Source organism: Lutjanus erythropterus, chromosome 3 (genome assembly GCF_056507025.1).
Source record: "Lutjanus erythropterus isolate fLutEry1 chromosome 3, fLutEry1.hap2, whole genome shotgun sequence".
Classification (NCBI taxonomy): domain Eukaryota; kingdom Metazoa; phylum Chordata; class Actinopteri; order Lutjaniformes; family Lutjanidae; genus Lutjanus; species Lutjanus erythropterus.
This window is the reverse complement of record NC_139319.1, coordinates 13,521,631-13,545,457: the sequence shown is the minus strand read 5'-3', so window position 1 is coordinate 13,545,457 and position 23,827 is coordinate 13,521,631. Positions and strand designations below refer to the sequence as shown.

Genomic DNA, 23,827 nt, shown 5'->3' with positions numbered 1-23,827 from the left:
AGTTCAGCCTGCCGGTGATGTGACTCATCGCAGACTTCCGCCACCAATAAGGAGCCACCGCAGCTGTAACTCAACAACCTGTCATCCAGATATTAGTCTGTGGGTGAAGGAGAGCCAAATCGTGCTCCATGCCTATCGGATGACCTTGGCAAGATCTGTTCAGATCAGCAAATGCTGTGACTGATATGCGTGTAATCACTCGTGGGCTGAACGCCAACTTTACTATCTGTTAGAGCGAGTCTTTGCAGCAATGAAAAGCCAGCTCTCTGGTCTATTGTATCCAAAAGAAAGAGAAACCTACTGCAGTGTGATCATACCCAGTATCAATTTCTCTGAGGCTGTCGCATGTGTTTTCATTTTTGTGAATTGTCACAGCTCAACTGAATCTTATTTATTTGCCAAGTGAAAGTGAAAGGAATAGAGTGAAGATGAGAAATATGAAATAAGAGTTTACAGAAGATTTTTAGTAAAAAAAAAAAATCTCCTTTGAAAATGCAGTCCAACACTGAGGCATGAAAGCGCGGCGATTTACAACAATCCGTGAACCTCTCTCCAACACAACAGTACAACCACTGCCTTTCTTTTTAATACACAGCGTAAAGCTGCAGCACAAGGCCTGTGTAGCTGCACCAGCCTCAGCAATGAATACTAACACCGCCTGCGGACATGTGCTGTGTAACAAGTCTGCTAAATGTAAGAGGGAAGAAGAGACCAAGATAGTCTTGGCAGCATGTTTTTTTATGAGAGCAAATGTTACTAATTACTCACTATCAGGTTAGCAGGAGCTGTGCAGATACAGGTAGGTGTCTGATGTGAATACTGCTGTATATAGATAAATGTAAAACATTCTACATAAGATGAAAGGAAGTCATAACCATTAATGTTCCCTTCCAGACATGTATGTAAAAATATTCCGCTATGATAATTTTTTTATTGAACACAGTGTGCACATTACTCTACTCTTTCTCTCTCATTGAGAAACTCAGAATCTGGCCTCGCACCCCACCCACCACCATTTTCGCTAGGTTGACCGGTGAAAGGCTGTGCCTAACAAGATGTCTAGTGTGATAAGAAACATTGGAGAAATTCAGCCATACATATTTGAGGCTGAGTCAGTTCCAGACGCAGATGAAGAGTCTGCCATGCATCAAAACTGGTGACTCGCTCATGTATTAGGAATGGTAAGTGCAGTTCAAATCTTTAATTTGTTTATGTTCTTCGCTTGTAACTGGCAGTGGCTGCCAAAGCTAATGCCTTGTAAAGCCTTTCTGCCTTGTAATTGTGAGTCTTGAAGTTGTTGTGCTTTGCACACTATGTCCCTACTCCAATCTAACCCCTAGATCTTCCCCCTACACACTCTCACTCAGTTTGAGCGTTTGTGTTGGAGGTTCGCTGCATTGAGTGTCATACCAAACAAGTCAGCCTGAAGGGCAAGTGGGTTATAAAGACCTCAGACAGCAAGTCTGCATCGTTGCAGGCTTACAAACCACACTTCCCTCAGGTGCAGCACCTCTGCTTTGTCCAGGATGGAGGAAAACCACAAAATTTAATTCTGTACAAGCTGTGGACAAAGGACTTTGCCTGAAAATAACATCTGATACACCTGTTTTGTGTACCTATTATGGAATGACATGACAAAAAAATGTTTACCAAAACAGAGCCATGTTATTGGCACTTAGATCTTTGTCTTTGTCCTTTTAATTCTTGTTTAATTACAATATCCATCATGATTAATGTTCCTGTTTCCATCATAGAAAGGTGAGGGCATCTAAAAGCTTGCTGGAGTATTAACAACCTCCCCCTTAAGTTGCCCTCCACAACCGTGAGTGTGACTCAAGAGTCCAATTCACTAAAGAGTGGTAGGAGTCTGTAGGGTCCGGATTGGAATTATGGAACTGGGCCTATATGACTGATCAGCGACGGGAGGTTACACATTACAAGATCACACTCGGTAGAAGTGACATTGGATCATTAATAGTGAGGCACAGTTGTCTCACAAGCCAGAGAGATCTCCAGCTGAGGTGGAGCCAGTTTGAACTACTTAAGAACTTTTACTTCTACTTCATAATTACTTTTTGCTCATTATTTTTCTGTATTTGGGCTTCTGTGGTTGCTGCTCTGGTGGTCTTCCATCTCTCCCTCTCAACTTATCTCCTCCTTCAGGCCGTGTCTGCTCTTGTACTGTAGCTGTACCCTGCCTGTCCCCGATACCACCCAATATTAAACCTGTTTCCTACTTCTCTGGCATCTGGGAGGCATCAGTGAGCTCTCACAATGCCCTGGATTGTGTATTTTAACAATCACACATAGCAACTGTCACTCACAGGAGAGTATGCTGATTTGCCTCTGATCTGGGAGCATTTGTCTGCAATTTTCGAAATCTGGCTGTGTGGAAAATTAGGGCTGAAATCCTGTAGTGTGCAGTGTGAACTTAGTGCTAACTGTGGTAAAGGTTTCAGAGTTTTTTTGGGGTTTTTTTTTTTTGCATTCATAAAGCAACACAAGGTAGCAATTGGCTTTCAAATTTGCCATGTAACGAATTTGGTTTGCCCAGGGTACATTTGAATCTCAGATTTAAGTGCAAAGACATCTCACCCTAAATAGAAGAATGTGAAAACACCTCTTCTGTGACAAACTTTGCAAAGACATTTTAGGCAACATAAACATATTTTTGAATGGAGGAGAACTTCAAACAATAATTTAGATGATGTCATCTTTCACTTCCCCATCAACAAGTCAGAAAAAGTAATGAAGTTGATTTAACTTGACTCCCTTAACATATGACAACAATGCAGAAGAAAATAAATCCATTAACACTAAAGGAGAAAACAGGAAATAGAAAAGCAGTTAACCCTTACCTTTCCTGTGATGGCTGACCAGACTTTCAGCGTGTTGTCATCTGAGCCGCTGACGATGCGGTTGCCACAGAACTGGAGGCAGGTGATCACGTGGTCGTCATGACCTTTCAGCACCTTTTAGATGGGACAGATAAAAAGAGATGCAGTGAGAAGGTCGTGGAGGACAGGTGGATGTAGAAATGACAAAGCAACTGGCAAGAACTGAGTTGAACGATGATTCGTCTCTGGTGCTTTATACATCAAAGAGGAGATAAGACGAAAATGTCATCAAGTGCTGCAGGTGTACGCAGCTATTTAAGTGAAGCTCTGTGTGTGTCTGTGTGTGTAGTCTCTTCTGGCTAATATTGGGTCACAGGACTGCTAGCTCAGCAAACACTGTATATGCAAAGGAGTATGAAGAGCAGGGTAACCAAATTTACATCAGTGGCGGCCTAAAACGACCCGAGGCCTTTTGAAAAGCATACAGGGCCCATTAAGGACCAGCTCTAGCATGCTGGTCATGCTTTATGGGAAACTTCTGGCTGGGCAAAAGACAAATGGAGTCTTAAGAGTGACGGAGAGTAAGATCATCCTGTCCTCCAGCTCCATTATCATTCAACATGAATACTGTGGCACACGGAGCTGACCCATCACTAACTTTCCATCAACTCCGCGCCTCACACCCTTATTGAACCGTCTTTTTGTGGCTCAAAGCCATTTGATATGAGATCTATAAGATCATCCACCCTGCAGGGAATTTAAGTTTGAAGAAAAAAAGCTACCTTGGGTGATTTGAGGTCCCCTCTCCTCCAGTTGGTGTCTATTCTGTGCTGCCTGATGTAGGCACTCTTCCAGGGGCTGTGGGTGAAGCCTGGCTTGACGATTTTCCTCTTCTTGAGGGGCAGAGGCTCGTCGATGCCTGTTAGGAGAGAGACAAAGACAGATTGGATTTGTGTTTTTCCTCTAAAAGTTTATTTTAAAAACAGGCATGACCACATCTTTAAGCACAACGTTGACCACAGCGGTAGCTCCAGGCTGCTCCCGCTGGGCGGCTGCGTGTCGTCTCTCTGCATCTGCTGCAAAGACTCAACACTCACCTTCTTCCCTGCATTTCTCCCTCCACAGCAGGTTGTCCTCTGCCAGGATGCGCCAGTAGCGACACGTCTGTGCTGCTTGGAGGAGGTCCTTCGGTTCCAAGAATGACAGCACATACAAAGCCAGCTGTTGAAAGACAAGGACAAAGAGTAAGAGAGGTGTAAATGGAAAAGGAGACACAAAAAGGAATCATTATTCATTGCAGTGGGTGTATACAACAGTACAAACACCTCGTGGAAGAGGACTTTAAAGTTTGAAGTGACTGAATCACAGTAAGAAAAAGGCACAGCTGAGAAAACACACTTGCTGAACAAACTGTGCGCAATATTAACAGCATGAATCTAACTGACAAGGGCAGACAATCGTATTACCATAGAATCTAATCAACATGTCTATTGAAGCCCAACAAAAAAAAAAAATACAAAAGGAGCTTTACACAGCAGGTAATAATGCCACGGCTACTGTTCATTAAGCCAAAGCCTGCATATAAAGACACAAAACCTGGTATAATGAGCATAAATCTGGACCCCTGAGCAATACGAAAAAATAACATTATAGTCCGGTCTTTTTCAAACAGGCATATATTTGGACAAAGCCTTCAACACACAATGTCTGTTGCAGCTATGAGACAATGTGGTGGATTAACCATTAGGTCAAGTGATTGTTCTGAATCATCATAAAAGGGGTAAGGATTATGGGGTCATTTTGCAGGATGAGATACAACCCGTTGTGCAAATATTATTCTTTTATTATATTACAATAATCCGAGATGATAATGACCGACAGCACGCTGTGCAACAAATTCAGGCGTGGAGTGAACATCAGGATGGACTCGAATGACAAATAAGGTCAGAGCCAAAATGACCGGTGGCCGGTTTCACATAGATATTAGTCTGTTAGTTCAGTGTTCATTTAACACTAAAACTGGTTGTATACTTTAGAAAATGTGGCAAATATTTCACCTTTTTGGAAGGCTCCTGACATGGGCTAAACTCTGCAGGGAGTCACACATTTTGTGTTTAGTATCTGAAGCTATGCATGGACAAAATGTGTACTTTTCTTGTGCTTATTGGTTTTGCAATGGTTTGTTGAGTTTTATCTTATCTTTTATCTCGACTACATATGATAAAGCGCATTTATGTTGACAGCCAAGTCCAATTGTGTATCTGGTAATGATAAGTTTTGGGGTTACAGGTGGACTACTTTGAATGTACATTTTTCTGTTGCATATTACTTTGAATTTGTTAATAAATGATCAAACTAGTTACAGGTATATCTTCTTGGTAAATCTTTAATTCTGTTCATTAATTTAATTAATTCGTTGATATTGTTAACATTTGTTGCTGAATTTTTCAACTAAAACTTAGTTTTATTCTTCTTGGTCAGCTATGTTTTTTTAAGTTTGGAAAAAAAAGTCTTAATCTTAATTTATCCACAATGCACTGCAAATTAGTCCTACTTGAAGGACGAGCATGTAGGATGTAGTGCCCTCTAGTGCTGAGCTTGCAGATTTCAAACACCTCACTCCAGTGGGCGCAAAACTCACAACAGTTCATTCTTAGATAACAAAAGCACAAGGAGTCTTATTTCTAGGTGATTATACACTAATGACAACGTTATGAATATTAAATTCAATTTCTTCCATTATATTCCAATTCTTACACACTGGACCTTTAACATAGTCAAGAAGTACACAGTTTGCACAATAGATAAATTTAGATGTCCATCTGAAATCTGACTTTTAGTTAGATTTTAGTTAGTTTAGCAAGTTTATTTGATCCGTACATCCTTGTACCTTTATGAGAAGTTATTCCTCACTTCATTCCCCAAAGGTTTGTAGATGATTCCTTGTCAAATATCTGACTTAACGCAGCTCAGAACTTCTTTGATAACATTTTAAAGAGGACTGCGGGTTATTATGAAGGGTAGCCTTTATCTGATACTCGACATTCATAAGGTTTTTACAGTTTAGTTTTAGGGTTATTTCAAGTCGCTTGGCCCAGACAAGACCCACAAAGCTCGACATCCCTCAATCATCTGAAAGCCCGTCTAAGCCACTAGTCATTACCGGGCTGGAGGATATTCTAAAAGTTTTATGAATGGACTTCGACTCAGTGATTGCTTTTTAAGCCCGACACGCCGCCTTCTGCAGATTCTCTTCATAGTTTCAATTTCAGCTGTATCTACAGTGCGGCCACAGGGATTGTCCTGTTAAAATGACTTGACAGCACCACCCAATATAAATCCTGCAGCTCTGGCACAGAGGAGAGACGGGATTATCAAAAGAAGTCAGAGGGGACAGGATATGGAATAGGAGAAACAGAAAACAAAATGAAAAGAGAGGGCTCGAGTCCTGAGAACACACATGATGCTGTTGTGTGTTTGGCTTTGGAGCAAGTGGTGCTGACACCTTGAAATCTTGCATCCTATTGCCTCACTCTGTATGCTACCAACCCCCCCTTTCATCCTAACACCTGCCAGACAGAGACAAGGTGTTAAGCATTTGATCAGCTACACCAGATAACAGTGGATTGAGCCTGTTTTGTAAGAATCCCGTATGTGATCTTATCATCAGTGTGGCACTTCAGATTGTTTGTATTGTCAGTTATGATGCAGAGCAAAAACAAGACACCCACTATGGATGCCGTTAAAATGATGTGAGGGAAGCCGGTGACAGGATAAGGGGCTGGAGAGGAAGACTCGTCTCTGTCACGTACGCTCATTCAATAACAATGTCTTCCTCGAGGGATTCCCATGGGAGTTCAGGTCAGAAGGAGAAACAGACGGACAAGGACTAGATACAAAGTTGTGAATTGATAACAAAACAAAAGGAGGATTCTTGGACTCACCTCTTTGGGCAGCAGGGAGATGAAGTCTCGCTGAAACTGCGGCTCAATCACCTGCATCATATGCTTGACTTGTGTGGGCTCACAGCTGTCAATCAACTCATCCAGCGCCAGCAGCTTCTCTGGGCCGGTCCAGCTCTGGAAAACATAGGACAGAGGAACTGGTTTATAAAAATTACTCTACATTACATTTCTGTATAAAGTAGCTAACAGTTAGTAAAATGCTACACTACATGTTATCAAAAAACTTGGGGGTTAAAGGTGCAGGAAGTGATTCTGAAGAAAGAGAGAACTGTCGCCAAATTACTGATGTTTTGGATTGATGACTCGAAGATGGTTGACTGTCTTGTCTCATTTCCGGGTCATCAAGTAGTTACATTTTGGAAATGAAAGTCAACAATCAACCATCTTACTGACCCGTGATTGGCCAAAGTTTCCTATCACAAGCTAGATTTTCTAAAGCCAAGTAGAGGAGCAGAAGACTAGTCTTCTCTCAGACCACCTGAATGACACCATTTTTAAAACGATAACTCTAAAAATAAACTGTCTATCCCAAGCTCAGTAACATTAATATGGAAGCAGCATGTGTACCATTTTTTCCCATTAAATCAACAGAAAATATAGATATTGTAAACAGTAGTTCTGAACATTTGCACAAATAACTGTGAAAGGCACATAAAAAAATCAGAGAAAACAGAGTCTTTGAGATGCATTTTGATTTTGGTGGTGGAAACACTACTGCCTTTGTCCATATGAGCCTCCAAAATCAACAAAATATTAGAGTTCCTTATATACCAAGTAATGTACAAACAGTTTCTGCTGTAGCTGTTTAGAGAGTTTGTTTCTCAGTGGTTTCAGTAACAACATTATAGGGACTGTTTGACTTTTACAGTGGTGTATCTCTCTATTATCTGTACTGTGCTCTGCAAAGGTTCTCAAAATAAGTTGTCACAAGTGGAAAAACACTAGCTGAACACTCAGCAGAATATTCATTACACGTCTACATCTGGGTTGCCACACCCAACACAGCTGTAAACGTAGGTAACTGACAAACATAACAGCAGGGCATGATGGGCTGATCTATCGTTGTCAAACTAGGCGCCTCAGTGTGCTTGTGTAAGCTCTTATTTAACTTGGATTGGAGCGTCTTGGAAATATTCCGCCCTGTGCAGTGTGTCTAACACGCTAATGTTCCCTACGTGACCTCCGCTGCAGCACTGAGTTGCTTGAGGCACCTGCCTATTTCTAGCAGCCAACACATTAGTGGAAAATTTGAACATCAGGAACCAGACTCCATTAACAACTCTGTGGGGCTGTTTCTTCTGCTCGAACATTCAGTTGTTTAACGCTGCTGAATAGCACTGTACTGTAATGTTGGACCCAACAGCCGCAGTTGTTTTCCTCTGTGGAGCGCTGAAATCTAACAATGATTATAGGCTACAAGGCGGGATGGAAAATCTGGCGCACGCAAACCACCTGTAATTTGGCAGCTAAAAGCTTTAGCCAGAGGTGCTGGTTCTGCAGGTAATCAGGGGGTTCAGAGACCTCCTCCCTACCATCAGGTGGAGAGCACAACGGGTACTTATGTGTAACATCAATTTTCTGCCTTATATTGTCAGTATTATTAGAGTTTTTTCTTTTAAGTCTAAGCTAAGCCTAAAGCCTCCAGTTTATGTATTCATAAGTGTACTTGTCAATATTTCATGCTCACTGATGAGGCTTTGTGATATTTTCAGTATTTTCTCTATAATGTGGTAGAAGTTTTAACAGTGGTGACTGTTTTTCCAAAGAACTTGCAAAATGTAGAGTATTTAGAAACTGAGCTCCTTAAAAGTTTAAGTCTTTTCATTGTTCCCTGTGGGGCCGTAAACACTGCAGAATATTGTTGAGTACTTATTTCAAACTTCTGAAGAGCCTGATGTATTTCCAAGAGTTTCAAGGATAAACTCTAGTTTATCAGTTAAGTATTTTTCCCTCAACAACAACAATAACAACAACAACAACAGTAATCCCCTGAGAATCAGGAGTTAACATCTGGGATCACAGTGCTGATACTGGAACATTCAGGGAATTCATGCTGGCTCACTGTTGCACAAGCATCCTCCTTCTGATCAACTAATCATTGTGACGGGCTGCTGATAAAATACTTCAGTTCAGACATTCAGAAAAATGCTTAAGTATCCGCTGAAAAACTCCTACTTAGTTTCATAAAGACTGAATTCTCTAGCTTTCAAAAAGGCTGCAAGCAAAACACAGATTACTGAGCAACAAACACACTGAAGAGGCAATTCTTTCATCTTCTATGCCACTCATAATAATGTCCTGTGCTTTGTTATTTAGATAGTAGGAAGTATGAAACATGCATTATTAAAATTTTTCTTTAATAAATTTAGAAACAATGTATGGTATCAAGACAGATTTGCATGTATGCTGGTTTTATAAAAGGAGTAGTGTGTAAAATCACATCATGTTTTTACACCGAAGTTTTTGTACGGATTTAACAAACAAGATATCTCATGTTTGACCCATGACTTTGGGAAACACTGATCAACATTTTTCATAATTTTTTTGTCATATTAAAACAATCAACTATTGATCAGTTAATTGAGATGATAATCGACTGACTGAAAATAATTGTTAGTTGCAGCCCTTGTCAGAGGCACAGAAAGCTTTCTGGCAGACAGGCTTCAGGAAGTTAGTTTGATTCGGTTCAGGCTACAAAACGGTTCAGATTGGGGTTGGGGTTAAAACAGACCACAAACCACTTGTTGGAAAGCCCTTACTGGCAGAAATACTTCTGGCAGGAACCCCTGAAGGCTTACTTCTTCCTTGTGCAATTAGTAAGCTTTAGGGGTGGACTTTGTTAACATTAGACAGAGCCACGCTAGCTGTCTCCTGTCTAAATGCTAAGCTAATCAGCTGCTGGCTGCAGCTCTATGTTTAATGGAGAGTCATGAGTCGCATCAATCTTCTCATCCTACTCTCAGCAAAAGATGGAATGAGCCCAAAATCTCTAGCTAATCCGTTAATGTAATGTGTGACTTTGCCACGACCACATGTGTCCTTGTGTTTGTCATTTAGAGTGTAAAATCCTCGAGTAACCATCAGAAAACTCTGTTTCTAGCTGCAGTGTGCTGTACTTGTGTCTCCCTCTCTAACACGAGCTGCAGGCTGGGACTGGACTGGGGAATGTACAGAATGTAAGTCTGAGTTTCAGCTCCCAGATTAAAGGCACCGCTGCTGGTCAGGCCTGAGGACTAATATACGTAAAATAAACACTGAGGTGTTAGAGGTTCGCCCGGCTATTCAAAGATAATGAGTTTGAACTCTCTAAGGTAATGAAATCCATGGCAACCTATTACACAGGAAATCAGAGAGACCCTGTCAAGGCTAATATGTTTAAATGACGTCCTATTTCCATTAAGGTCTGGAATCATTAGAGCTGAAGTCTAACAGGAAATAAATGTCTCTATTATGTTGCATCTGTACAGAATGTGATTATATAGTAAACTTGATATAAAAAATAGGGTTAGCTATAATATGGAGAAATTAATATATTATTACCTTACATCTTTAAAAGTCAATGGGCTCTACGAGACTCTTAGGTGAGTAAAAAAACAGATCTAATTAGTAAATGTTTTCTATTCCACATTTGCTAATCATGGAGACCGAAAACCTCTCAAGGCCTAGAATCTGTATTGTGCTTGAATAATGTATTAAAAATACATTACAATAATAATAACGGTAATAATGAGATGCTTAGATGATCCTGTAGTAACTTCATTATTCCAGAGGATCATTGAAGACAACATCTGTTCAACTTTTAATAAGTCTACAGTAGAAACTTGTGATCTTAGTCTGCTTTTTAGTCTGAACAGGTACGGCTAATTCCAATTCCACGCTACAGTGCTTATGGTAATGTGGTGGGCTAGAACAACAAGGCACCAATTATCTTTCAGACTAAGTGAACATTGATTGGGCACAACATCTGCTTTTTGATGAGCTTTTGCTCGAGGGTTAAGTGTCGCCCGTGGGGGGAAAAGAAAAAAGAAAAGAAAAGATGAGAAGAAGAAAAGAGTCCGCCGTGCTCACCTGAAATGTTCGGAGCCATTCTTGGAGACCCGTGGGTGGCTGGATTGAGGTGATACGCCGTCTCTGCTGCCCCTGACCGTTGGCTGTTCTGATGTGGCCAAATGTGGTGGGTGTGGCTGGACATGGGACGATTCCTGTCGGGCTGCAATTGACAAGAAAAGAAAAACAATTAAAAACGAATAATTAGATGAGATCTTCACGGGTAAAGAGCTATGACTGCAGACATGAGAGAGAGGATAGGAAAGCTGCTTTAAACAAGAAATATTAAGAAAAAAAATGAAACATTACAGACAAATAAATGATATACTATTAATGAGAACAACAGCAAGTTCATTTTGAGGGCATTTATTTGTTTCTGGGCGAGTCTTGCTGCAGTTTCTGCAGATATTTCCACTACAAATAATCCTGACAACAGAGAAGACCTAAAAGATGGAAAACTGGGACAGCAAATAATGTTAAATATTTAAGGCTGCACTTTAAACTAAAAGCATTTTTCCTATCGCTGATTTGATTTAGCAATAAAACCCCAGCTGAAAGCATGTGCATTCTGAGGCAAATTCAAATAAAAAATGTTTTCTATTTGTTATGCTAATATCCTAAATTAACCTCCATTCAATTTTCTTTACACAGTTTATGACCAAGTGAACAGATGTGCTGCTATAATAATAAGGGTGAAACTCTTTTATTTACACAGCAAAGAAGTCATTTATATTCTCCAGGTCCAACAGCAGCTGTAATATTATTTTATAATTTCAAAAACAGTTCTAGCCCAAAGAAAAAACTTCAGTTGGCACTCAAACATTGTGGTTTCAGAACAATATGGATATTTTTTTATGTCTTTATCACTCATTCTCTGGATTCAAACTGAATGTTATCTTGTTAGTCACAAAAGGAGAAGTAATTTGAATAATATGCAGTGTGTCAAACTCAGAAAATATTTGCCTGAAAGTACTTCCACCACAAACTTTAACTCTGAGACTTCAAAGTATGCACAGTCCAGCAGATTTCTGTTCAAGCCCAGAGTCCTGTTGTAAGAACCTGGATGTGAAAAGCAGCACAGCACTTCAAACGGCACCCATGTGCCCTCGTAATGTAAGGGCAGCAGGAGAAACCATCCAGCAGGCACCCTCAATACGCCAGATTCTGCTCGCTGACAGCAAACAGCGGAAAGCTGTGGGTCCATTTCATTATTGATTCATTTTTAATGGGAGAGGAAGCTGAGACGGAGTCGGTTACATGGCAACATTTACAGTTAAGTGGCTGTGTTCGGTCTGAATTTTAATGTGGCTACATGTGAACACATGCATTAAATATTCAGGGCGAGAGAAACATCTGGGACCGCTGGCTGGATGGATGTTGGAGAAACAACATGATGTGAAGGATAATTCTGTTTGAAGACACGTAGCGTCTTAGTCCATACCTCTTGATTTTGTTTCATCATTTCTTTTTCAAGGTAGGCTCATTTAATATGGGTACATGTAGCACAAAAATAATGAGATATGGCTCTTTAAAATGTAATTTCTACTAAAATCCTTTTGACACTAAGGTGAGGAACAAATGCAAAACACTGCAGTAAAACAAAAATTGGGAAATGGTGTAGAATGCTACTTTGAGAAACGATCAATCATTTTTTTAAAAGAAAAAAAGTCCACATTCTCAAATTTCTGCTTCTCAAATGTAAATATTTTCTGGTCTCACTAGTCCTCTCTGACAGTAAAGTGAATATCTTTGGACTGTGGACAAAACAAGACATTTGAAGATGTCTCCTTGGGCTTTGGGAAATGGTGATTATTCATTTTTCACCATTTTCTGGCACTTTATGGCCCAAGTGACTAGTTGATTACTTGAGAGAAGGACTGACAAAAGGACTGAAAAAAAAAGTTTTGTCTCTGTTGAGCAACTGGGGTTGTTTTACCTTGGATATTCCGTGCCTTTGCAGGGCTTTTTTCCTGAAGGGAAAGATCGGACCTCGGGGCCATGGTCCAACTTCCTCTTCATCTGAGACAGAAAAAGAAAGGGAAAAGAAAAACATTAGAAACAATCACAGCATAATAGTAGAGGAAAAAGCAAATTAATACATTACATCCTTCTGAGTAGTGAGTAAAAATGTGCATGTGTGCCATGAGGAATTTGGTTGGAAGGGGCAGCTCTGGCATGTGTTGTATAATCCTCCATTTTTCCGTCCCTTCTGATAACTAAGTCGAAGTCATTTTACTTTTAAGGGAGACGCCAGCTCTTGAAAAGCAAATTTAAGAAAGGACACGGTTCATGGAAGTTTTTCAAAACATGGATGGAAGTAGAAAATTGCTTTTGCAAGTTACAGACTTTGTTAACATTATGTCTGAAATTCAGCATATAAATTACAGACACCACAGTCTTGCAACAGCTTTATGCAAATAGGGAATTAAACTTTAATGCATGGGGCTGGAGATTCAATTTATTAACATGTGCCATAACAAAGCAGAGATAGCTATCTGCGGATGAAGCGGCTCCACATTATGAGATAGGAGGATACAAAGCAGGTGATTGTTTAACAATGCTGAGCTTTGTTTTGATTTTTTCTTGTGTTAGAGGTACAGGAAAAGTGACAACAGTGATCCCCGGGCAACCAGACACGCCATAATATCCAGAGGCGATCACACATTCACACCCAAAACTCTAAGTGTACAGACTGTTCATGCACAAAGCACACAACCGTATCCAAGGAGGGTACAGTGTGCATTCTTTGGCACTGAAGCTTGATTCACACTGATATTTGAGAAAGAAAAACAGAGCAAGTCAGTTCTTTATCACCCTCTATCACCTGCATGTGCACACAGTCACACCACCCAATCCCTGTTACCACCTACCCTACTGCGCAAACAAAGGAGCCTGTGTAAAGGGGCCCGGGCAAGCCAATTTTCTTCATCTCATGCCTGCCACTCTCTCTCTGGCAAGGCTTCTCACCACACATGCAAGTGATCACCGTCTCATCGCCGGTCCCAAGCGATTAACAAACTGAACACTGAATGTCTGGCCAAAATAAGATACACAATGTGACTGTCGGGACTTGTCTCTGGATTAGTTAAATATGTTTCATGTTTAAGTGAAAGCTTAGGAAGATTTGATTGTGGTCCTGCAGCAGTTTCAGCCTTGAGCAAAGCTAGTGATCCAAAAAGAGACAAAAAAAAAACTGTTCTCTGGAATTCTCTTTCTGTGCGTCACTGAAAAGGACATTTCAGATTTTTTGAAGTGTGGTTGTATGAGGTACTTGCTTAGTCCATTAACTCAATGCTAACACATAATGGTAATTCTCATTACCGTGCTAACAAAAATTAGCATCACAGTTGTGGTGACATTATTTTAACAAACAGATTCATTTTGCTTTATATTAACACTGACCAGCTACAGCAACCTTGAGGATGTTAATCCCTAACATCCAATTTATTATTTCCATGTGGCACAAGCTTGATGAATAGGAACAACTAATGTTTACTTCAAAAAGTATTTTATTTACTAATTTTATATGTAGTATACAAATTATGCTGCTGCAATAACCTCAAAGACTGACTGACATGTGCACTGTTTTCAGAAATATGACTCATAATATACAGTCTGTATGGTTCAACTGTTACCCATGGTTAAATTTTACCCAGTGTTAAAAAAAAATCAAACAAAAGTCGTGACACATCGCAATATCCTATCACAATACTTGCAGAATCACAACACATATTGAATTGCTACCACCCAAAAAGAAAAAAAGTAAATCTAAGTTTAAGCATATGCTACATTTAGAATATTTTCACTGCTATACCTCGCCATCAGTCAGCTTTTTCTAACAAGAACCCAGCCAAATATTGGTTTTTGTCACTGAACCAGACTCGTTTGGCAAAAACAGTACTTTTACCTGGCAGAACACAAGAGTTTCTGGTGTTCTGCTGCTTCGATTAGTGCCAGTGGAGTCTGGTTGGTTTGGAGAGAGTGATATTTGGCTTGTGTGACGGCACTTTCCCATTGAAAAAGACCGTTGGTATATATAGTACAGTTTTTCTAGGAGGTTAAAATACACTTTGCTGCTGACCTTATCCACAACAGTAAGTTGTGTAGCTCTCTACACCAGCACTCCTGCTGCTTCTCCAAACCGGGGGACGTGCCGACCGCCAAGGTACAGCACTTCACATAATCAGCACTATCCCTTTAGAAACAGCTATATTGTAGGAGTCGCTAGCAATACAATAGAATGTTTTGACTAAAAAAATAGACGTCATGGTGTAGATGAATGATTTACTCCTGCACTGTTACACAAAACATGTTTTTTCCCCTCTTGTGGCATAACAACTCATGCTTTACACTTTCATTTACGGTCAAAAGAATTTGTCTACAGTTTCAGTCCAGTCTGTTGTGCTGCAAGACACAACCTGTACCGAACTTCCATCTGTCTTCCTGCTATTGTAAGGAACTGATAATGGCTTTTAGAAAGCAGAAACCACATTCAAAACTTTTTTTTTCCCCTTTTGAGGCAAACAATACTTTTTTGATACATTCTGGGTATGTTATTGTAGTGTGCGCTACACCAGAAAACAGCACTGGACGTTTGACTCCATACTGTCTGGCTTTACAGTGGCATGATTACATGTCTGTCCTCAAGATGTGTGTTTTTTTGATTTTATCACTATAATTTGGTGAGTGTGTGTTTGTCCTCCCAGTGTTTCCAGCCCAAGGCGCACATTTGAGTGTTGCAATATATCAACACAATGACTAACCCCCAAAAAAACAAAAAAACAATTCAGAAAGAATGAAGGATGAGCAGGATAGCGGCAGCAGCTGCACCCATGCATTATAGGCATCACTACAGGATCTGTCCCTCAGGACACACTATGGACTACGGAACGAATCAATGCACCAAAACAACTGAACTGACACAACCAGGCAACTACAGGCATACATGACTAGCACACCAACATGTACTGCAGGTTAGATGCCCCCTCGACATTAGACTGTGATCTGACCAATGATTTGTAAAGCTGCAGCAGAAGATTGAAGGAAGAGCTCCACAAATCTTAAAGGGACAGTGCTATTCATCCACTGAAATAGTTTTGGTGTGAGTTGCAGAGTTTTTGAGATATTGGCCATAGAGGTGTCTGCCTTCTCTTGATTATATAATATAACTAGATGGCACTTGGTTTGTGATGCTCAAAGCACCAGCAAAATATATTTGGAAAAACTCAATTCTCTTTCCAGAAATTATGACATTGTTGTGAGCTCTTTTCTTTCTGCAGTAAAATCCAATGGAACTACTTTCTTCCTCCTAGAAAGAAAGTAGTTTCTACATGAAAGACATTGTTGTTAAGTAAGATAAGTGCCATCTAGTTCCATTATATTGGAGAGAAGGCATCTCTCCATAACTCAGCAACTCACACTAAAAAATCTAGATGGACAAATGGCACTACAGAAAATACAGAAAATACAGGAAATACAGGAAATACGTACTTTTGATTTGGGGGTGAATTGTCCCTTTAAGTTTTTTGTTATGGAAATGTACAGGAAAAGCAGTCAGAAAAGAAATCTAAATGGCAAAAAACATGCAAATGTAGTCTGAATGTTTTCAGAAGGTAGGTGGATGCAGCTTACGTTCCACTACATTTAAAACATCTGGGTGACAGCATGTTTTATTATTAAGGAACATCAAGGAGGGTTTATAAGATATTCCAGCTCTTAAACCCGACTGCCTTGTTCTTAAAGCAGTGATCTCACTGCAATGGCAGTTCAGTAGCCAAGGAGAGCCTGGGTGTGTGTATGCATGCATTGGATTGGGTGTGTGTGCGTATGTTTTGTGTGTGTCTGTGCTTCAGAGTGTGAGAGAGAAAAGGGGGAGCGCTGGCTGGCTGGCTGGCTTTGAGTGTGTGCGCCTCTCTGTGCACATGTAAGAAAAACCAAACTAAATGCAGGCGTGAAGAAAAAAAAAAACAGCGTGTAACCAGCCTGTTCTTGTGTTTCAGCCTGGGAAAAGGTAACCAGAGAACGCAGTGTTTGTAAATCATTACTAATCAGTCCTCCACCTCCTCCTTCCTCTCGGCTTCCCTCTTCCCTATCTGTCCAGAAGCACGACAGATGGATAACACGGAGAGTTAATGATATTTTAAAGACGGCAATCGCTCTTACATAATGTGTTGATTCATTTCAACACAGGCTACATCCTGCAGCATCAGTCACTTGAAAAATCTTCTCTCATTTTTCAAATACCCATTTCAAGCAGCCACGAAACAGTTTCATCATGTCAATCAGCTTTGCCAGAGACGCAGAAACACTTGCATCTGACTACTGGCCATTTTGGAAAGAACTGGCAAGTTGTAGAATAGAGAAGGAGCAGAACTGAGGCAGAAAATGGGTTTGAGTGTGTATTTCAAATATATCCGTCTTGATGTTTCGGTTTCTGTCAGTCCCATTAGAGAGCGGCATGAAAATATTCAAGCTCCAGGGGCTATCTTAGAATGAGCACATCCACAAAATGGATGGAGAATATAAATGAGCCACCGTTCAATTCAATAAACTACTGCCGATTGATTAAGAATGACATTTTCACTTAATTATTAGAATTAATTGAGTAAACGCTTCAACACCACGGACAAAGTGCACACGGCTACACACAAAAAAATCCCCCATTTTTTCGAAATCAGATTTTGAATGATATAAGATTTGTTTACATTACACACACTGCATAACAGGGTTCCCTTTCATATACTTCTGTTTGTACACTGCATTTTCCAACTAAGAGAGCATCATTATATGGCTGCCATCCAGCACAATACACCCAACATCCTTCAGGATATTCTACCTCGCCGCGCAGTCTGACACAGTGACCCATTATCTAGTGGTTGGGAGCCTGAGGCGAGTGCACAATGTCAGGGAATAGGGCTACTCCAACAGGCAGGCAGGCGGGCGACAGCAGACTGATCACATGCATGCATCTCAGGAAGGCAGGCAGGCAGTCACTTTGGTCAGTGCAAGAAGATAACCACTGCTGCTGCATAATGTAGAATCATAATAACCCTGCAAAGTGGGTGAGGATCGCTGCAAAATCAGCATTTTTCTCTTGGAACTGACTTATTTAGAAAAGTGGACGTCTGCATAGAATGAGGTGGTACCGGCCATCTATGTGTGATGTATATGTTATCATAAGCTAAAGCATCTAGTAGGTTATGTGGAAGGGAGGACCACAGCTGATATACAGGTGCAGAGAACATCGAGTCAACACGGAGGGAAAATGGGATCATATGCCAGCAAGAAACAGGGAAATCGGTGTGTATCAGGCTGAAATATGGGCATATTTTCATCCAGCACTGCAGAATTAAACGTGCCACAGCTGTAACCCCATTTATAAAAACAACAAATAGCTCTGAATCGGTGCAGTAGCGTTTATTTACGTGGCTGAAGTTACTACGAAGGAAAGGGTTGCCGAACCGAGACATGATGTTCCAGCATTTAACGCATCCTTAATATATCATAACATAAGATAACATATAGGCCCGGGCAATTAAAGCGGCGTCTCTGGGGGTCTGCTACACTGCTGTTCATCCTCCGCAGTGGCCAAACAATCTGCCGTCAAAGATAATGAGGGCGACAGAGCGAGTCCAACATTAAATAATCAGAGACGAGGGGACAAATACAGGCAGAAATCCTACTCACTTTGTAGAAAATCATCTTTAAAGTGCCGTAGAACCCCATCCTTGTAATCCGGTGTGTTTTCCTTTTTTCCTCTTCAGTGACAATCGGTGAAGTCCAAACGTGTGTGCGCGGTGGGGAGATGGCTGTGACAGTGTGAGGGCAGCGTACTCTCAGGTAAATCCGACGCCGTCTCTGATGTGAACATGCTCGGGCACGTCACCGGACTGGCGTGCATGCGGTAGATTCCCCCGGTAAAGGCATTAAGAGGAGAAAAAAATAATAATAATAATAAGGTAAAACAGCTCCGCCGTGCCGCGCCGACTTAACTGGGGCTCGGTCGGTGGGTGAACAATGCGATGCGACGATCCCGGAGGCGTGTGCGCCGCCGACCAGCAGCCTCACCGAGCAGGGAGTGAACAGATGAGGGAGGAAGAGGGTGACACTCGGCAGAAAAGGGGAGGAGTGGAGGGGAGAGCGTCAGAGCGCGGAGCAGTGCCCTCTTCCTCTTCACAGCCTCCTCCAAACAGGATCGGATTACAGCCTCCCCGGTGGAGACGGCAGGAATGGTGCAGTCCAACATTCAACACTGTGCGCAGCGCAGCGCATCCTTCCTCTGCGAGCAGCCAGGGGACCACCGGGGACATATGCGGAGCAGAGGAGGCAGCTCACAGAGAGGGTGGGGTACGAGCCTGTCCTTTTGCATTAAAAGGTGGACCCCCACTTGTTGCAGAATTAATCCATGCACCCCGCCCAAGGCTACTCTGCCTCCTTATTTCTACACTGGAGGAATTCTAAAATGCTCTGCATCAAATAGATTATATCGGTGCTTAAACTCAAGTAAGCAAATCTGTTTAATAATAAAGCCTGTATGCAGTGGTGGGAAGTAACGACGTACATTTTACTCAAGCACTGTTACTTAGGTACACTTTTTTTATGTACTTATTTACTTTACGGTACTTTATACTTCTATTCCAACTACTTTCAGACTAGGGCTGAGCAATATATTAGAGCTGCAATAATTAATCGAGTAATCAATTATTAATCGATTTTTCTATTCATGCAGTTTTTCACCAACAGTATTTGCCTTAATCTTTATTTATATTTTAGTACTATATTTGTTGTTATCCATCAACAAGCCAAAGCAAATTCCTTGTAAGTGAAAACCTTGGCAATATAACGGTTTCTGATTTTAATAATCGATTAATCGTTTAGAATCATATTTTCATTTTAAAAATGTCCAGATTCTCTGATTTCGGCTTCTCAAATGTGGTGTCTTTATTCCTCTTTCACAGTAAACTGAATATCTTTGAGCTGTGGACAAAACAAAACATTTGAGGACTTCAACTTGGACCATGATCAACATTTGTTGAAATTTTCTGACATTTTATGGACCAAGCAAATAATCGATTGATCGAAAAAATAATCAACAAATCAATCGATTCTGAAAATAATCGTTAGTTGCAGCCCTTCAACATACCAATATTATATCGATATTGTGATATGATACCAGATATTGTCTTTTAGATACTGTTGTATTGTGTTATGGCATAAGTGTTGTCTTTTCCTGCTTTCAAAAGCTGCATTAGAATAAAGTGATGTAATTTTTGGATGTTATGACACTGTACTTTAATACTTTGACACTGTACTACATTACTGATTATTATTTATCAAAAATCTCATTGTGTTAATATTTCGTGAATGCATCACCAGTGACACAAACATAAAAATATGTAGTATGTAAAAATCAGTTACTATCAGCATCACCTCAACTAATTACAATATTAAACAACTACTTACATATTAATGTATCGACAGTAATGATGCAATGGTATAATAATATAGCACTGACAAACTGAAGATGCACATTGAACATTCTGCATTAAAGTGCTGCATTTAAGACTGTCAACATCCCAGCCAACAGATCAGATGACAGAAAATAGTCGGCCATTACAGTCTATCAAGCCACAGCATGAATGGATCCACGTCTGCTGCACCTGCTCATTTGCACACACATGGAACAGGCCAATATTTGCATTTCAGTATCAGCAGGTAATGGGTGATTGCACCTGCCCAGTTAACAACAATGTGCACTGCTGATGGCTTCACAACGGTTATTGAGACAGCTAGTAAAAATCGCAACCTGAAGATGGCAGCTTTCGTTTGAAACTGCACGAACATTTACTGGCTTTTGAGTTGTGACATAAAACATATTTATCTTGTTTAGCCATGCGAGATAAATACACTAGAAGCTTTTTGTTTGATTAATGTGGACAAATTGAGAACAGAGAATATTAAACAGTGTCCCCGGCCAACTGTGTTACGTGACTGTGCTGCAAGAGAACAAACTGAGCCACGTTTCTACATTAAACTGACCGGCTTCCATTTATAAACAATGACGTTTGTGTGCAGTTTAAATTAACACCTGAGCATGGGGTTTGCTGGCTTCGGGGCATGCCATAACATGATTTTCTCCTACAACAAAAAATGTTTTAGATATCCAGTTCATACCAGTTTGGGACCACACCACTGCTTTGAATAGATCTTTGACATTTGGTACTCTTGACCTCACAAGACATCGGCATTAGATCATAGGAACAGCGGACACAATGGAGGGTCGTGGGAAGGGCTCTATTCACAGGTGATGGAGCATTGAGATCTGGCAGCCTTCCAGACACTCCCGGCTTACACCTGTAATTACTGACTGACCTGGCACAGGGGGGAACTACAGGGCTTGTTACTGAAAAGAAAAACTTGGCAAGAGAGTTCTGGTAAAACCTGCCACGACGTGAGACAGAATGGTTGAGTTATTTTGGACTAGAGGATACATAAACAGATGTGACGCAACGCTTTTTGCATGCAGGATTTTAGTCTGGATGAACGTAGAGAGAGAGATATAAATCATGATCATTTGAGAGGACACGACAGGTGTAAAGAGACTTGGCTAATCCTTCGTTCTAGTCACACTTTCTCACCACAGAAATGCATTGAAATCGGAGGATGTTGGGGTGCATCAGACGGAGCGGTTCGAGCTTTGTCTGTGTGTGTTTAAGGTGGCCCTCATGAGAAAGGCCCACTCGTAGCTCTCTGCCGGCTCAACCTTTACACAGCACATTGGAATGCTTGGCATGCGAGAGGAGTTGCACTGTGGCCTTTGAATAGGCCGTGGCCTCCTTTGTCGCTCTCCTTCTGCCAGTTGGTAAAGCATTAACAGGCCTCGCACCCCCCCTTTCTGATACTGACCTCCTGCTTATCAAAACCCCAATCCTGCTGGTCAGTGGTGAAGCTCCAAAAACTCAATTTTCTCTCAAAGCAACCCCATTTTTAACCATCTTGTTTTGTCAACAAACAAATCTTTTCAGGTAATAGCTCTCCATCAGACATCGGCTCCTTTTGCTGCAATATTTGAACAGCAGCGCGGATGTATAAAAATACACTCATTACATCGCAGTGCAGTGAATAGCTTGTGGGGAAATGCAAATGCCGTCTCATTTGACTGTGCACAAATAATAGACAACATCAATGCCAAGGTTTCAACACACTGACTCAACAGATACTCCACAAGCCTGCAGATAAGTTCAGCAGCCTTGGATGTATTAAGATATGAGAGGAGACGATTAATGGATGGATGAGGACATTGAGTTTATTTATTAATGGCTATTTGATTAGCAACCTCTTGTTTAATCTAAAAAACCTTAAATGTTGTCTTAATATTGGTTACGGTTTAAAAATCTAAGTACATAAATGTATTTTAAAATCAAGAAAATCCTTACATTTTGTTTCGGTAGCAAGCGTTTCATATTTTGACTTGATAAATTACTTAAACAGTTACTTGATTTAGAGCTGAAGCGATTGGTCAATCAATTGATGGGCAGAAAATAATTGGCAACTTATTTTTGAAAGATGTGGTAAGCGATTCTGGAGAAATATAGTTGCTGTTGAGTCTCAGGTCGTCAGATTACAGACACTTTGGGAATGAGACTCAGTAACTGAGTAACTAAATAACAATGAAATCAACACCATAAAACTAATGATGACTACATTAAATCTATAAACAGGCAGGTAAACATTTGATGGCACCCAAATGTAATATAGTAAAAAACAGAGTATACAGTGATTGAGAAAATAAAATGAAATGCTTAAAGGTTATTATGGAACTTTTGCCCAGTAACACCAATTACCCAACCCCAGTTTTAATATAAAATTGCCAAAAACCCACTGATTAAAGCTTCTCAAATGTGAAGATTTGCTTGTTTTCTTTGTTTTCTATAATAATAAACTGAGTATCTATTGATTTCGGCTGTGACAAGTTGCAACAAGGATTTTTTTTCTTTGCTTATTTTTTACTTAGATGAAATGAATCCTCTATTAACCAGGAAATTAATCAGCGGGTTAACAGATTATGAAAATTAAAGTTAGCTGCAACACAAAATTGATTTAATTATCAGTAATTCTCTGTTGAGTCGCAGGTTAATCGGTTAAGCCTTAAAAGAGTGGATTCTAGGTCTGACACCTGTCTAATAGGAATGTGTCTGGCCTACCAAATCAACAGATGTTGGTGAGAAAAAGCTAAACTACAAGAGAAAAAAAAGAGGCTTTCTTGAGCAAATGTTTAATGTGAGGTGGTGAACTTGAAGGAGCCAAATACTTCTTGGGCAGCGATGCATCACTAAACGGGGCCATGTCATTGTGCGATTGTCCTCTCGGTGGAAAAAATGAGGACTAGGGGGTCTCTTCTCTCAATAGGTTTTTCTGGAATGGCAAAGTGTGAGCCTCATTCCAGGCTGGACAGATGCAATGCGTGTGGGGGGAGGTTTGATGAATAAGGAAACCATGGATCATGGCATTCTGCGAAGGATAATAATAGCATCATCTGCATGGTGTTGAATTAACATATCCTACAGCCACCCACGCGACTGATACATTCAAGTTTGAAGGGGTCAGGTCGAATGAGAAATTAAAGCAAGAGCCACTGGTATCTCCCTTGTGACATCAATGGGCTTTTCGGAAAATAAATGAAGAACAGAGGTCAGCATTTGCAATTATTGGCAATTATTTAGAAATTGGAGTTTCAAGCAGATGCAGCATGTATACAAGTGGAGAAGCCTTGAGGAAATAATTAATAGGCAATCGTCTATGCGGTAAAAATGACAAAATACTGAGCAAAAATAATGCTAAGTGTTATTTGTTGTTTATCACTCATGCAACAGAAACTAAATAGGAATGTTTGCCAGTTAATGAGTAGTAAAGTCTCATTTAATGATAAAAACCAGTGCAGTGCAGCCGGGGTATATTTTCCTTTTTTTTTGTTTTGTG

The 23,827-nt window shown here is 40.5% G+C and overlaps 1 protein-coding gene across 4 annotated transcripts in view; it reads right to left on the bottom strand.

Moving 5' to 3' along the window:
• fbxw7 (F-box and WD repeat domain containing 7) overlaps positions 1-23,827 on the bottom strand; it is a 159,564-nt gene that overhangs the window by 18,353 nt on the left and 117,384 nt on the right. For 3 of the 4 annotated variants that reach the window (XM_084715114.1, XM_084715115.1, XM_084715116.1), the window contains 6 exons: positions 12,786-12,868; positions 10,871-11,012; positions 6,782-6,916; positions 3,935-4,058; positions 3,620-3,756; positions 2,859-2,972 (listed from right to left, as the gene is read on the bottom strand). In XM_084715114.1, coding sequence (XP_084571240.1) covers positions 2,859-2,972; positions 3,620-3,756; positions 3,935-4,058; positions 6,782-6,916; positions 10,871-11,012; positions 12,786-12,868 — 735 coding nt within the window. Of the gene's footprint in view, positions 1-2,858; positions 2,973-3,619; positions 3,757-3,934; positions 4,059-6,781; positions 6,917-10,870; positions 11,013-12,785; positions 12,869-18,535; positions 19,152-23,827 lie in introns of those variants that run through there. The other variant, XM_084715117.1, reaches the window with a different exon arrangement.